At 39.6% G+C, this 15,721-nt stretch overlaps 1 protein-coding gene, 1 long non-coding RNA gene and 1 pseudogene across 2 annotated transcripts; all 3 read left to right on the top strand.

The window, feature by feature from the left end:
- Positions 1-3,451: 3,451 nt before the first annotated feature.
- LOC137740119 (probable linoleate 9S-lipoxygenase 5) lies at positions 3,452-7,555 on the top strand (annotated as a pseudogene).
- A 525-nt stretch (positions 7,556-8,080) lies between these two features.
- Positions 8,081-10,598, top strand: LOC137738806 (uncharacterized). The gene is made up of 3 exons (XR_011069058.1): positions 8,081-8,997; positions 9,269-9,338; positions 9,932-10,598. It is a non-coding gene; the product is annotated as an uncharacterized lncRNA (long non-coding RNA).
- An 89-nt stretch (positions 10,599-10,687) lies between these two features.
- Positions 10,688-13,418, top strand: LOC137740198 (receptor-like protein kinase FERONIA). The gene has a single exon (XM_068480024.1). The coding sequence runs from the start codon at positions 10,688-10,690 to the stop codon at positions 13,289-13,291; it is 2,604 nt and encodes an 867-aa protein (XP_068336125.1). The 3' UTR covers positions 13,292-13,418.
- Positions 13,419-15,721: the final 2,303 nt, after the last annotated feature.

The following is a 15,721-nucleotide window of genomic DNA, read 5'->3' as shown; positions in this document are numbered from 1 at the left end:
TTTTTTATTATAAAATATATTATTTAACACAATAATCTGTCTAAATTAAATAAAAAGAGCGGGCCCCACCCCCTTCAAATCACTCCCGACACATTCCGCTCACGCTGACCTCCCCTCTCAGTTTAAACCGAACTCTGAATTCAAACCTGAAACCAAACCCTAAATTCAAACCCTTCTCTCCTACTTCCACTCTCAGATTCAAAACCAAATCCAACGCAACCCAATCCCTACTCTCCCTCAAACCCTCACCGACACTCTCACCACAAACCCCCAAATCCTAATGCCCCAAAACCCATCTCAGCCCGCATCACCCCTAACCCACCTCCCAACTCGCACCCTCACCACCCTCTTCGCCCTTTTCGTTCTCGAATTTTGAAATTGATTGCGGAGAGAAAATTGATTATATAATAGGTAGAGAATCAGGCTTAATTTTTTTTTTTTTTTTTTAATTAAGCTCAAAAGGAAGCTTTAACTTTGTGCAAATGGAGGAAATTCGATTAAGCTCACGAATGTATTGAAAAGCTCGGCGGCCACGGAGAAGCCCAGCGCGGAATCGGAATCGAAGAGCCGCATTTCAACAAAGACGACGGCGGCGGCGGAGGATCAGCCGAGTTTGAGCCGTGCTCCATGCTCTTGACAAAGATGGTTTAGAATTTTATCGAGGAGAGCAACGAAAAGCAATCATCAACTGCGGCGAGGTGCAACGGGAACCGCTGCAACTGCTTCAACGAAAAATGCAACGACAGTTCGGACCTCGATTTCAGATCAGAAATCGAGATCGCACGGCCGACGAAGAGCTACAAGGCGATTCTCCAGACTGAGGGGAGGTCGGAGAAGAAGGTGGATTTGGTGATTTGAAGGGGGTGAGGCCCACGCTTTTTTATTTAATTTTTGACAAACATTTATTTTTTTAATGGCACAAGTGGTGTAACATCTCACATCGACCAACGGAGAATGGATGATGTGTCTTATATGTACATGTCCACCTTCATATAGCACAAGGCATTTTGGGAGCTTACTGACTTCTCCGAAGTTAAGCGAGTTCGGATGGGCTATCTATTTGCTAAATCAGCACTTAACGGCCAACTTAACGGAATCACTAACGGGGGTCTGACATTGCAACAAATTCATGAGTTGAGGTGCAACGAATTCATGAGTTGATGTATGACATTGCAATGTTTAAAACATAATTATGGTGAAACCTATAATTAAGGTAATTTTCATGAGTTGAGGTGCAACGAATTCATGAGTTGAGGTATGACATTGCAATGTTTAAAACATAATTATGGTGAAACCTATAATTAAGGTAATTTTATGTAATTTACTCAAAATCACGTTGAAAAAAAGTTCACACATAATTTTGTAATAGTGGCTTGAGAAGTCACAATGACCATGAACTCTTCGACGAAATTTTCTCTTATGTCCCACTAATTTTGTTTTGCCCTAGATTTTCAATAATTGTGCATGCAAATAATAACATAACAATTCAGAGTAGAGGACAAGCTGCTTAACATTCATCAGAAATTTGGTGCAAAAAAAATCTCTGAACTTTCAAACACCCAGTTTTCCAAAGCTTATATTCTGCTTCTGGATAATTAGTAACTAAACACTTCACCATCAAACACTCCAAATTCCATGTAAAAGTTTAATTAAACATGGAATTTTGTTAAGCTTACGATAACATGCATGGGAAACTTGATCAAATCATTGATCCGAGCTTGAGGGGTAAAATTGGAAATGCATGTTTGAACAAGTTCGTGGAGTTTGCGGTGAGTTGCATGCATGACAATGGGATCGAACGGTCGTCGATGAATGATGTTATGTGGGGGCTTGAGTTTGCTCTGCAACTTCAGCAGAGCGTGGAAGGGGATTCGAATTTGGATGATGAAATGGACGGTGGAGATGAGGTTAAGAGTGAGAATGGGAGTGATGTAGCGTTAATTAGTTGTAGCTGGGAGGACTCGTCGGAGTTGAACAACAGCAGGGTGAGCAAGACTAGTAGTGATCATAATTCTACTACTAATGATCAACAATCCCAATGAAATGCGAAATCGAATTTCAAAGTAGTCTTGAACAATTAGGTAGTCGTCTTATGGTATTTCGCTTTCTAATGTTGATAGAGAGGTTAGCTAGGTTGTACATAGAAGATAGCCAAGATTTCGTGATCTATTGCCGAACATCAAAGTTGAAAAACAGAAGGGACGACCAAAACTAGTACTAATGAATGAATCAACGCGAGGATCAATGTTTGCGAAGGTGTTTATTAAACTAATAAGGCAAGAGTTGATCGAATCGAAGAAGCACAGGAAATAAAAAACGAGTTGGAGGATATAATTGTCAGTCGCGGCGCGATAAGCGTAAATTGTTTAATGACAATTGGTGCGAGTTACAAATATATCTTATCTATCAAGCAACCTACCATTCTTATTGACCTTTTAATTTCCTCTCTTACCACTTGATTTCTTAAATATCAAGCTACCATAAATCTTTATTTTCTTCTTTTTCTTCTTTTTTTATTCTTCCTTGTAGCAAGTAGCAAATGGAATTAAAGAAAGCAGGCATAACTGCATATTGTATGTCGAAGTTCCATGTACTTGTCCATCTATATATCCAATTCAAAGTTAGCTTATGCAGATCAATCTCAATTTCCGTTTAAAGTCTGCGCCAACGACTCAGCAACCTCTATTAATTCCAATCGAAATCGCCCTTGTACAAATTAGGAAAGAAAAAGAGACTATAGAGTTGGATAATTTGATAAACTTCGGTTGGTCAACCCTAATCTAAATTATTTGTCGGTAATATGGTATAAAATATGCCTCATTTGATGTAAAAGCTCATGCCTAAAGTGTACCGTTAATTTTTACTTCGTGTAGTAAAGAAGTATTATTAGGCATGTATAACACAAACTAAGGGCTTGTTTTGGAATCAATCATTAGTGAGAAATACACAATTAACTTGTAGGAAGCACTTCAGGTGTTTTTAGAACTAAAATTTTTTCTTTAAAATTTTTTTTCAATCATTTTAAAAGCTCTTCTAAAGGATCAAGCTCTGATACAATAATAGATTAGTACCTAGTTTCATGTACACACGCATTACTGTCTCATTTATTTTGACTTTGCGCACATTCAGCTGTACATGCATGTGTTTCTTTTTATTGTGAATAAACTAATCCCATAAGCCCTAAAACAAATATTTTGGAATGTTAGACCAAAAACAATCTTCTGGAGGATGATGTTGATTGTCTACCAAGAAAAAAAGAGCATTCATTATTCCCAAATATAAAAAAGCTTGTTACAGGTGAGGAAATTGGCACTTTTCACATTATAAAACATAAATTAATTACGCAGGGATTACATCTATGTCATTTTAAAGGCAGCTAGCTTTCGGGATAAACGATTTTGCACGACTTTTTCACGTTTTCCCCTTTAAATACGACCACCCTTCATTGAACTCTTCCATGCAAAGTTTCGACTTTCAATTTATTTCACAATTGTTCACAACATTCTTTGCTTAGTTCTTGGAAACTAGAACACAATGTTGCACAACCTGCTTGGCAAAATCACGGGCCAGCAGCAAGATGGGGAGAGTAATATTGGAAAAATCAATGGGACTGTGGTGTTGATGAAGAAGAATGTGTTGGACTTCAATGACTTCAATGCTTCGGTTCTTGATCGTGTGCATGAGTTGGTCGGCCAAAGGGTTTCTCTGCAGCTCATCAGTGCTGTTCATGGTGATCCTGGTGAGCTTCAAATCCTCTTTGCACTGTTATTTTTGTTTTTAGAGTAGTTGATAGGTCTGTAAAATCGGATGAGGTTCGATGAAATTGCTCAGGGTCGAGGGTCTAGGTCCAGGGTCGAGGGTCTAGGTCCAGGGTCTAGGGTCTAGGGTCGTTTAACCGTATTTTGGATAGTGAGCCCGTCCTAAGATTGACAAGTTTTTAAATGGATAGCGTCTCGAAAACTTTTTTTTTTCCTTTACGAAAATTGTCTTGAGAACTAAATTATAGCAACTTGCACAAAATGGCCCTTACTTGAGGTTAGTTATTTGGATGATCATGATAATATAATGCATCTTATTAATTGCTTAATCATTGGTTTACTAGATAATGAATTATAGAAGATCTGAGAATATGATTTAACTTGGATATGTGTATTTGTTTTTGTAGACAATGGATTGAAGGGGAGGCTTGGAAAACAAGCATATTTGGAAGACTGGATTACCACAATTACACCGTTAACAGCAGGAGAGTCTGCATTCAAGGTTACCTTTGACTGGGAAGAGGAAGTAGGAGTTCCAGGAGCATTCATAATACAAAACAATCATCATAGTGAGTTCTTCCTCAAGACTGTCACACTCGATAATGTCCCCGATGAGGGCCGTGTCCACTTTGTTTGCAATTCATGGGTTTACCCTGTCGAAAAATACACCAAAGACCGTGTTTTCTTCGCTAACAAGGTAACCAATGATTTGCGCCGACTCGTTGCAATCTGCCGCACTTTGTGCAAGCATAGTTTACTATATGACTAACGTTCGTGACTGCAATATGTTTTGTGCAGACTTATCTTCCAAGCGAAGTACCATTGCCGTTGCGCAAATACATAGAAGAAGAACTAGTAGAATTAAGAGGAACGAAAGCTCGAAGAGTGGGATAGAGTCTATGACTATGCTTACTACAATGATCTGGGGGATCCTGACAAGGGTTCGGAATATGTCTGCCCAATTATGGGAGGGTCTACTGAGTACCCTTACCCTCGCAGGGGCAGAACTGGCCGACCACCAAAAGAGACGGGTAAACGATTAACATATGATGCTTTTCTTTTGACTTTTGGTGTAGTCTCTCTGACAACTGTACAAGTTGATATGCTAATTTGGATATTAACTAACTGATGTTATGATCGCTGAAATTTTTCTGATCCTATAATCTAACAGATCCTAACACCGAGAGTAGGTTACCGATTGTTTCAAGCTTAAGCATATATGTGCCAAGGGATGAACGGTTTGGACACTTGAAGATGTCAGACTTCCTTGCATATGCACTGAAATCTATAGCTCAGTTTATTAGACCAGAGATAGAAGCCTTGTTTGATAAAACTCCTAACGAGTTTGACAGCTTCGAAGATGTGCTTCAACTCTACGAAGGAGGAATTCCGTTGCCTGAAGGTTTATTCAAGGAAATCGGAGACAACATACCTACGGAGATGCTCAAGGAAATTTTCCGAACTGATGGTGCACAGTTCCTCCGATTCCCAATGCCTGAAGTGATCAAAGGTAACGATAACATACTGAATTTTGACGCTTACAATTGCCTATGAATTATGATTTCTATTTTGTTTCATGTAACGTGATAATGGTTTAATGATCTGGAGCAGAGGACAAGACTGCTTGGAGGACTGATGAAGAATTTGCCAGAGAAATGCTGGCTGGAGTGAATCCTGTCAACATTCGCCTTCTTCAAGTAATCTTCATATAAATTTGTGTGTGTGTTTTGTATTTTTTTTTTTTTTTTTTTTTTGCAATGTTAATGGACAAAAAAGCAAAGAAAACTTTCGATTGTCATTTTTCTTTTCGTTTTTCTCCATCTTTAATCATATTTGCTTCAAATGAATTGGAGGAATTCCCGCCGGCAAGCAAGCTAGACCCAAAAGTTTACGGTGATCAAACCATTACAATAACCGAACAACATATAAGGAATAACTTGGATGGACAAACGAGGTAATATCTTACATTCGTTTCCTTTGATAGAAAAACTGATAGTATGCTGGTACATTGCAATTAGCTGATGTTGACTTAACATCATTTCGTAATAATGAAAATGAATTTGGTTCGATAGGCACTCAAGAACAAAAAGCTATTCATATTAGATCATCATGATGCATTGATGCCGTACCTGAGGCGGATAAACTCAACTTCCAACAAGATCTATGGTAGCAGAACTCTCCTGTTCTTGAAAAGTGATGGAACTTTGAAGATATTAGTGATCGAATTAAGCTTGCCTCATCCCGATGGAGATCAATATGGTTGCATTAGTAATGTTTACACACCAGCTGAACAAGGTGTAGAAAGCTCCATATGGCAACTGGCTAAAGCTTATGTGGCCGTAAACGACTCTGGAAATCATCAACTTATCAGTCACTGGTATAACTCTTTTGAAGAAAATGGTCTTGGTAAAAAGTTTGTCATACATGTTGAAATGTGGTTTTCTGAATTTGATTTTTTTTTTCCCTATATTTTGGTGACAGGTTAAACACCCATGCGGTGATTGAGCCAGTTATAATAGCTGCGAATAGGCAGCTAAGCGTGGTTCATCCAATTTACAAACTTCTGCAGCCTCATTTCCGCGATACCATGTACATCAATGCAATTGGCAGGGGAATCCTCCTTAATGCTCGCGGAGTTATAGAGTCGACAGTTTTTCCAGCTAGGTATGCCTTGGGGTTGTCATCAGCTGTTTACAAAGATTGGGTTTTTCCTGAGCAAGCTCTCCCTGCAGAACTCATCAAGAGGTAACACAAATCAACAATTTCCGACTTATTAGCAACTAAAAGTTACTCAAACGAGCAATATTCATTTCTTATTTTAACCACATTGTGTTGCCTTCTATCAATACAGAGGAGTGGCAGTCAAGGATGAAAATTCTCCGCACGGTCTTCGCCTACTGATAGAGGATTATCCATATGCTGTTGATGGGATTGAAATCTGGTTTGCAATAAAAACTTGGGTCGAAGACTATTGCGCTTTCTACTACAAGACCAATGACATAATTCAGACAGACGTCGAGCTCCAATCCTGGTGGAAGGAGCTCGTAGAGGAGGGTCATGGGGACATAAAAGATGAGCCATGGTGGCCTAAAATGCAGACGTTTGAAGAGCTAGTTGAAACTTGCACTATCCTCATATGGACTGCTTCTGCCCTTCATGCAGCCCTCAACTTTGGACAGTTCTCTTATGCAGGATACCTTCCCAACCGCCCAACCATAAGCCGAAAATTCATGCCTGAGAAGGGAACTCCCGAATACGAAGAGCTCGAGGCCAGCCCCGATACCGTTTTCTTGAAAACAATTACCGCTCAGCTGCAGACTGTACTTGGTATTGCCACCATTGAGATTTTGTCAAGGCATTCCACTGATGAAGTGTATTTAGGGCAGAGAGACACTCCTGACTGGACATCGGACACAGCTGCATTGGAAGCTTTCGAGAAATTCGGAAAGAAACTGGCTGAAATCGAGGATCGAATTACAAGTATGAACAATGATGATAAACTGAAGAACCGAGTTGGATCAGTCAAGATTCCATACACTTTGCTCTTTCCTACAAGTGAAGGTGGAATTACCGGCAAGGGAATTCCCAACAGTGTCTCTATCTAAACGGGATGTCTTTCAAGCTCCTATAAATACAGAATGAAACCACTCACTGTATTGTATTTCATTTTTTCCACCCACTGTATGTTGTATTTGATTATGCGAGTTTCAGACGTGAGACTTTACATTCTTTAAACATGCCTTATTGTATGAGAACACCACTACTTATGAACGGGTTTTAGCTATTCATGGGATAAAACAAGCGTGCATTTGACACAATTCGGAATTTAAGAAAATAAACACATCTAATTTCCTACTAGACGTCTAAAAATGAGTACTCAAATGCTCGAATCATGTGTCAAAAATACACAATTTTTCCTTTTTAGAGTGTATTTGAATTGTTTTCGACATTTATGAGATCAACCGAGTGTGTATTTGACACACTTTGGAATATTAGGAAATAAACACATCTAATTACTTTAGTCTAAAGTAGGAGGGAAAAGGGCACTGTAGATGCCATCAATTTTTTGCCACTCGATTTCATCTTATTTATTAGAACTTAGAAGGGTAATTTTGTGCGTAGGGTTTTCTATTTGCCCCTTGATTTCATCTTATTTACAAGAAACCCATGAGATTTTGGTGGGTTGGGAGGGTAATTAATAAAATTTAGGAGGGTAATTTTGTCTCTGAACATATCTCTATATATTTACGGTATTACTCATCTGTTCTAAAATGGACCTTCGATTTTGCATTATTTACATTTCTGCCACCTCAGAGAGAGAGACAGAAACACACCCATTTGGCTTCGTTTCCCCTTTTCTCAAACCCTAGCAGCCACAACACCATCTCTGGAATAGCATCGGCTCCTGCTTCATAAAACCAAAACCACACAAACTGGCCTTCATTTCTGTATCCTCGACAAAACACACTTCCCCTACGCAGGTTGGGGAGGAGGACGAACGACGAATCCGCTCTGAGTCAGCTCGGCCTCCGCCGCAACCCACTCATCGTCGTCGTTTCGCTTCAAAGATCCGAGCTTTTCTACATGTCGGTGAAGTTCCATAACTCTCGATTCAACCTCATCTCTTCTCATTCGGTAAGATTATCACACCACTTTTAAGAGAATTGAAACTTGAAAGATTCAGACTTTTGGATGGTTGAGAATCTGGATTTTGTGCAGAAAAGAAAAACAGGGTTGTTCAGTGTTTATCTGTACTGGTAAGTCTTACTGAATTATTATTTCAAATGAAGCTGTCGGCCAGCTTCTGTTTTTCCTCCAGTCTGCTGCTTCAATCAGAAAAGCAGCTTTTGCTGCCAATTAACAATGCCAAAAGAAAAGGAAGGCCACTTCTTATCCTTATTTTCTTCCCCAAAACAAGGAACAAACACAATGATGTCCTCCTCCCCTTTTTTTTTTTTTTTTTGGGTACTATTAGCCGAAAGTGAATTTGGCCACATATTCAACAGTTTTTGCAGAAAAATGATGAATGTGCAGTAAACAAGCAGCGGTATGGGCTGCACTGAGAGAAGGAAGGGGGACAGAAGGGTTGACAGGTTGGAGGGAGAGGTTCGCCGGGATTTAGGGGAGAGGATTTTCGGCAGGGAGGTGCGGGTGGCTGTGGCTGTGGCTGATGCATCGGTCAGAGGGTTTTTGGGGGGACGAGAGGAGGGGGACAAAGGGACTGACAGATTGGAGGAGGGTATGGGTTTTAAATTCATTGTTTATTGTTTAGTTTGCCATTTGCTTTGTTAAAACTGTCATTGAAATTTTGTTGTTTCACTGTGCTCATTTCTGTGCTTCTTCCTGCTGTTTGCTTCTCGTTCCTCTGTTGGTAGATTGTTTTTCCATTTCTTGGTTCCTTAATTTTGTTAGGTGTTAGACAAAATAATTTCTGATACAAATCTTTTTACTGTGTTCGAATACAAACTCTTATTCTCTCAAATTTTTGGCTATGTGATGTATCCTGGCAGGTGAACCATATGGACGTTTTTGAGAAACAGAGAGCTTCATCCACCTGGAATGTGGAATTGATAGCAGCAGGTCAGTTCCCCTTCTTTTTCTTATCTTGATATGTTACAAACAACATGATCAATGGTTGTGATCGTATGGTGGTTTTATCGTCGCTGTCATATGTTTCTCCGAAGTCATTTTTCTGTCTTTTGATTGATTCCTGATCGGTAGATGTATTGTGCTACATGACAGTGCGTGAGCATTTCAAGATTCTCTGACAACATATCATCATTGGAGATGTTGATTGAGTGAATTGATTACAACATATATAACTATGACAGTTCCATACAACAACAACAAAGTTTTTTCTCACTACGTTGGGTCGGCTATGACAGTTCCATAAACAAGATTAAATAATAAATATGGTTTGAGATTCAAAGTTTCAGGCCATGTCGAATTTAGCTCAAGTGGGTTGGAATCTCCTTAGAGATTTGATCAAATCAATAATTTTTCCAGTAGGGCTGAGAAAATTATTATGTGTCACCTGCTGACAGCATTCTAAATAGTAAAATACTGCTTAAATATTCATCACGTTAAGGTTTTCATGGTTATTCGAGAATATCATATTTAGATCACTAGAATTCTTTATATAGGACTGACTGGGCTCCTATTTTAAATGACAGGTCAAATCCTCAATTTTTATGACAGCCTTCGCACTTGGGGTACACTTCCAAGTGATCTGAGGGTCCTCAGGTAGTATTATATCCTTTTGCAATGAATTATGAGAGCGATTGATTACATTATTATGTGTAGTACATGGTATATTTTTTTTTTAAGTTCAATGTGGTTAAGGCTGATGCATTCAAGTCTCGCAGCAATGTTCGGGCATTTTTACTAGTATACTACTAAACCTCTAAAAATAAATACCCAAAAAGATTAAAAACTCGTTGGGTGAACTCTCCCAATTTGTTCTCTTATATTAAAGGACAATGCAAAAAGACTTGGGGAAATGACTTTTACAAACTTTTTCTCTCTTGCGTACGCTTTTGTTTTAGTCGTTCCGATTAAACAAATTCAAAGAATTGATGACAATAAGTAAGAGAAAGCGTTAAAAAAAACATTAAAAAGAACATGCAGAAATCATTTTCCGTCTTCCATGACATGCATGCCAAAGACTTCATTGATAATTGGTCAGGCTATCTGCCTACGTATACGCAAGAGAGAGGATATAACTTGACTAATAGATGTTGATCGAGAATCTTTATTCCAAAACTTGACTTGAAAAGTCTTTGATGATCATATGTCCCACTTAAATCTCAGCAATTTCCAATGAGAGAGAAACACACACAACCACACATGACATATCTATAAACAAGTGTTGATCAGTGTATTCATGCATACAACCCAAGCAACAAATTAACACTTTTATACCATTTACCATGACCATATCAAATTTCATGTCTCATCTGCCCCCTTCCTTGTTTCTGCACATAATCGTTGCCACCACACTCGTCGCCGCCGATCCCCCACCCATCTACAATCCGGTGGAAGATATCACTGTTAAATGTGGCTATTCCGGCCAGTTCTATAATCCATATGATAAACGACATTGGAGTGGAGATGTCAACTCAAAGTTTACCCCCATAGATGTACACCAAGCAGCTGGTGGTAACACATCCGTGTTCAAAGAAGCACCGCACAGGTCCTCCGTCTCCCAAATTCCTTACACCACAGTTCGGCTTTCTCGCTCTGAATTTACTTACAGATTTAACCTCACCGCCGGCCAAAAGTTCATCCGCTTGTACTTTTACCCTGTTTCGTACCCTGACTTTGACCGCTCCGAAGCGCTCTTTTCTGTCAAAGCAGGTGGATTTACCTTTCTCAACGACTTCAATACTTCTGTCAATGCCGATGCCGATGCTTGTGAGGAGGAGACATTATACAGAGAATTCTGCATCAACATTGAGGAAGAAGAACAAATTCTAAACATCACATTCACTCCCAGTCGAAGCAAAGCAAGCCCGGATGCGTATGCGTTTATCAACGGAATTGAAATTGTGTCCATGCCCCCAAATCTTTACTACACTGCACCAGAAGACCCCCTCGATATTGAAATCATAGGCACCAAAAATCCGATTCGCGTTGAAAACAACACTGCTATGGAGACAGTTTACAGAATCAACATAGGCGGACGCGGGTTGTTTTTCAATGAAGACACCGGCTTGTACCGCAACTGGGAGAGTTATTCATTTGAGCATACTTACTTGGATAATGCAAGTTTTTGGTCGAGCGGTCTACTACAAAACACAAGCCTTCATCTCGAGTTTCATCTCCACTTTGCAAAAACACCCAACTACTCCGCTCCGGAGCAAGTTTACAAAGACGGGAGGTCAATGGGCCCGGACGCCACCATCAACCAGCGGAACAACCTCACCTGGGGATTTCCTGTCCCTCCCAAGTTTTATTACCTGGTTAGGCTTCATTTTTGTGAGTTTCAGCCTGAAATTAGAGAGATTGGTGACCGAGTGTTTCTGATCTACATAGCCAATCAAACGGCTGAAACAGGAGCCGACATAATCCAGTGGAGTGGCGGGAATGGGATTCCAACGTACAGAGACTATGTTGTGTTCATGCCTTCCGGCACGGGAAACGAGGAGAAAGTAGTTCTCTACGTCACACTGCAAGCAAACCCTCAACATTGGAAGACTAAGTACTTGGATGCAATTTTGAACGGGCTGGAGATCTTCAAACTGAATGAAACAAATGGTAGTCTCGCTAGACCAGACCCCGATCCCCCACATCCTCATCCGCAAGAAGTGATCCCATCAAGCAAAAATCTTTCCAAGTCAAGGACTCATTTTATTGCCGTTGTTGCTGGTGCAGTTTCCGCCGCACTCGTAGTGTTTTCCGTACTAGGGTTACTCTTGGTTTTTAGACACCGACGGAAATATGCCAAGGGCTACGTACACTCTAGCCGCAGAGCGGCAAACTCAACCAAGTCACGGGGCGGCTCAACTCTGCCGTCTGATTTATGTCACTACTTTTCGCTAAAGGAGATCACAGCCGCCACCAAAAACTTCAATGATACTTTCATTATTGGTGTTGGTGGATTTGGCAATGTGTACAAAGGGTATATCGATGGTGGGGCTACCCCGGTTGCGATCAAACGACTGAAACCCGAGTCTTCACAGGGGGCCAACGAGTTCAAGACAGAAATTGAGATGCTCTCCCAACTCCGCCATCGCCATTTGGTGTCTCTCATCGGATATTGCACGGATGAAAATGAGATGGTCTTGGTGTACGATTACATGTCACGTGGGACCCTGGCCGACAATCTCTACCACTCTGACAACCCGCCTCTGGCCTGGGGACAACGCCTCCAAATTTGCATTTGCGCCGCGCGAGGGTTGCACTACCTTCACAGCGGTGCCAAGGGCACTGTCATCCACCGTGACGTGAAAAGCACCAATATATTGTTAGATGAGAAATGGGTGGCCAAGGTTTCGGATTTCGGGTTGTCAAAAATGGGAATGACCACCGCTTCCAAGACTCACATCAGTACAATGGTCAAAGGAACTTTTGGGTATCTGGATCCAGAATACTACAGACGCCAGCAGCTTACTGAAAAGTCTGACGTGTACTCATTTGGGGTGGTTTTGTGGGAAGTATTGTGTGCAAGGCCAGCGCTGATGCATAAAGTGGAGCCAAGGGAAATGAACCTCACGGAGTGGGCCAAATTTTGCCATGGAGAGGGAACACTTGATCAAATCATTGATTGTAACTTGAAGGGTAAAATTGACGCCGAGTGCCTGGATAGATTCATTGAGATTGCTATGAGTTGCATTCATGATAAAGGAGTGGAACGACCTTCGATGAATGAGGTTGTGATGGGACTTGAATTTGCATTGCAGCTTCATCAAAAAAGCATTGCAAGTAATGGTGACGGTGGCGTTAGTACTGAACAAGGTTGTGCTAGCAATGAATCCATTCAATGTATATCCGCGACAATCTTCTCTGAAGTTGATGATCCGAAAGGAAGATGACGCGTGCAACGTTTGGCCAAAAAACAATTGTATTTGAATACAAAACTAATTCAAGAGAATTATGTTCCAACTGGATTCTTAATCACTGTACTCAGTACTAAACTGTCCGAATCCGATATGATTAGTTTCGTCTTTGTACACTCTTGTTTTTTTTAGTTTTTCCAATTAAACAAATCAAAAGAAAATGAATGAAAATAGTAAAATGTAGTGTACAAAAAATGAAAAATTATGTAAAAAATCACTTCACGACTCCCAATTGGATGACAAGTATGCCAAAGACTTGATTGATATTTCGTCAAGCCCACCGCCTACGCAAGAAAGAAGCCAGAAGATGATGTTGCGTTCATGAACAATATCAATGCATATATTAGGGTGTAGTGGCTGGGGAGTCATCGGATTGGATGACCAAAACAAATTGATTTATCCTCGTTGTGGATTTAACAAAAAAAAAAAAAAATTAACGACCATACCTTTTATGCTTGATATCATTAGGCTATCTCCAATTGAAGAGGCTAAAATCTTAAAATTTAGCTCTGTATTTTTAACTATTTATCTATATATAAGAGATTAGTTAGTTTTTTTCTCCAATGGTAAGAGACCTATAATTCTCACCCCCCCCCCCCCTCCCGGTCCCCCCCCAAAAAAAAAACAAAAAAACTTTATAATTTTGTTAAACTTTTTAATTCGTTATTTTTTTTTTTTTGGCTAATAATTTTGGAATAAGGTTTTGTATAATCATCTTGTTTTATTTTTATGCACATTTTAATGTAAAAAATTTCAAAAAAAAAAAAAAAGTAGTGATATATGAGAAAATTGATTTATTTTATTTTATAGATAAGTGAACAATATGGATGAGTATTATATAATTTTGGTGTTGGATCTAATTTGGATTAATTAATAATATTATTTTTACCATTGGATTTAAATTTGAACCATTAGATATCGTTTATTACCGCAAAAACTGATTAAATTGAATTTGAGCCTTTGGATTTTAAATGGATGTAGTTGGGCGCCACACCGGATCCGAACCCAGGAGGCGGTTCAGCCACTGGATCACAACGGCGAGGCAATCTGCGCAGTAAACCTGTTGCTCTCCATGGGCTTGCAGAATTCCTCCACCTTATGTTGCTGACCTACTCTGGGCCTGCGTGGGCCTTGTTTCACGTGATGGAATAGGAAAAGCTAGGGCCTTCGGGCCACTTAAAACCTTATCCACCGCCTCCCGCGGTCCCCGGAGGGGCTTGGGGGGGGGGGGGGGGGGGGGGGGTGGAGGGATGATGTGTGGTGGGGAGCAATCAAAATTTGAGTATTTTTTTGTTTCCCATTGGAGACAACCTTAAGATTTTCCTAATATGGTAGGCATAAGGCTAACCGAAACTTGTAGCCAAACACTAGTTTTATGTCGTAAGGTTTTTTGGAATTTTCAGCACTTCTTTCACTTCTGGTAGTATATTTTTTCTTCGAGGGAGTTTGTGGAATGATTTTAAAACATCAACGGCTGTTTGTGTTACTTTCAAAACCCAAGGTGGTTTTGGGAAGAATCGATAAACCTCAAGAATGTATGCGTAATTAACCTCTGTCAAAAGTTGTATAATGATTAAGGGTGCTTTTGACATTTTCAACTCAATGATTGACAAGTAAGGTTTTCAAACCAATAGTAAGTATAAATGCTGCCAATGGCAGACTTTCATGCAACAAATTAATACTGTCATAATAGCATTTCAAACTAATAATAAAAGTCTTGTGAAGGATTCCCTTCAAATGATCTTGTATACTTCCTCTTTATGATTAGAATCCTAATCAAGTTGTGATGTGGATGGAGCAACCAAATAAAGAACAATAGTTGGTTGGTCACAAGAAGAGTAGGAGTTCCTAATCAAAATTGTTCGTTGCCAATTCATAAAACTTCGTCTTTATGATTAGAATCCTTCCTATTATAAAGTACTCTATAAAGATCACCTTTACAAAAAACAAATTAAAACTAAGTTCGTTTAGTCATCGAACTGTATAAAAACAGACGAACGGAATTGGTAAAGCCATTAGGAACCGTCTGTGTATTGGCTACAATAGATTGACTAAAGACCCTAGGTTTAATTAGTTTTTGCAAATAATATCTTTACAGAGTGATTCATAATATGAACAGTTCTAATCATAAGCACAAAACTCAATTATTCGAACACGAAGAGTTTGAGTAGAAGTTCCTAATCATCCTTAAGTTGTCAAACATTGTTTCCAAATAAATAAGCAACTTAATTTGATAGGAAAGTATGATCTTTTAGTTCACTGATATTTTTTTTTTCCAGTAACTAGTGTAATGATTTTTGTGACCTGTGAAGCTAGTATGATGCTATATAGCAGATAAGATTACTGCAAGCAACAATTCTATCATAGTCCGTAGAAGACTAGTATGCATTATGCATGCGTAAATCC

The sequence above is a fragment of the Pyrus communis genome, chromosome 7 (genome assembly GCF_963583255.1).
Source record: "Pyrus communis chromosome 7, drPyrComm1.1, whole genome shotgun sequence".
NCBI lineage: Eukaryota > Viridiplantae > Streptophyta > Magnoliopsida > Rosales > Rosaceae > Pyrus > Pyrus communis.
Note: the sequence above shows the minus strand (reverse complement) of the source record. Positions and strands in the feature narration are given on the sequence as shown.

What these genes read in the sequence shown, in the direction of transcription:
- LOC137740198 (XM_068480024.1), top strand. Translation starts at nt 10,688, where the DNA reads ATGACCATATCAAATTTCATGTCTCATCTGCCCCCTTCCTTGTTTCTG.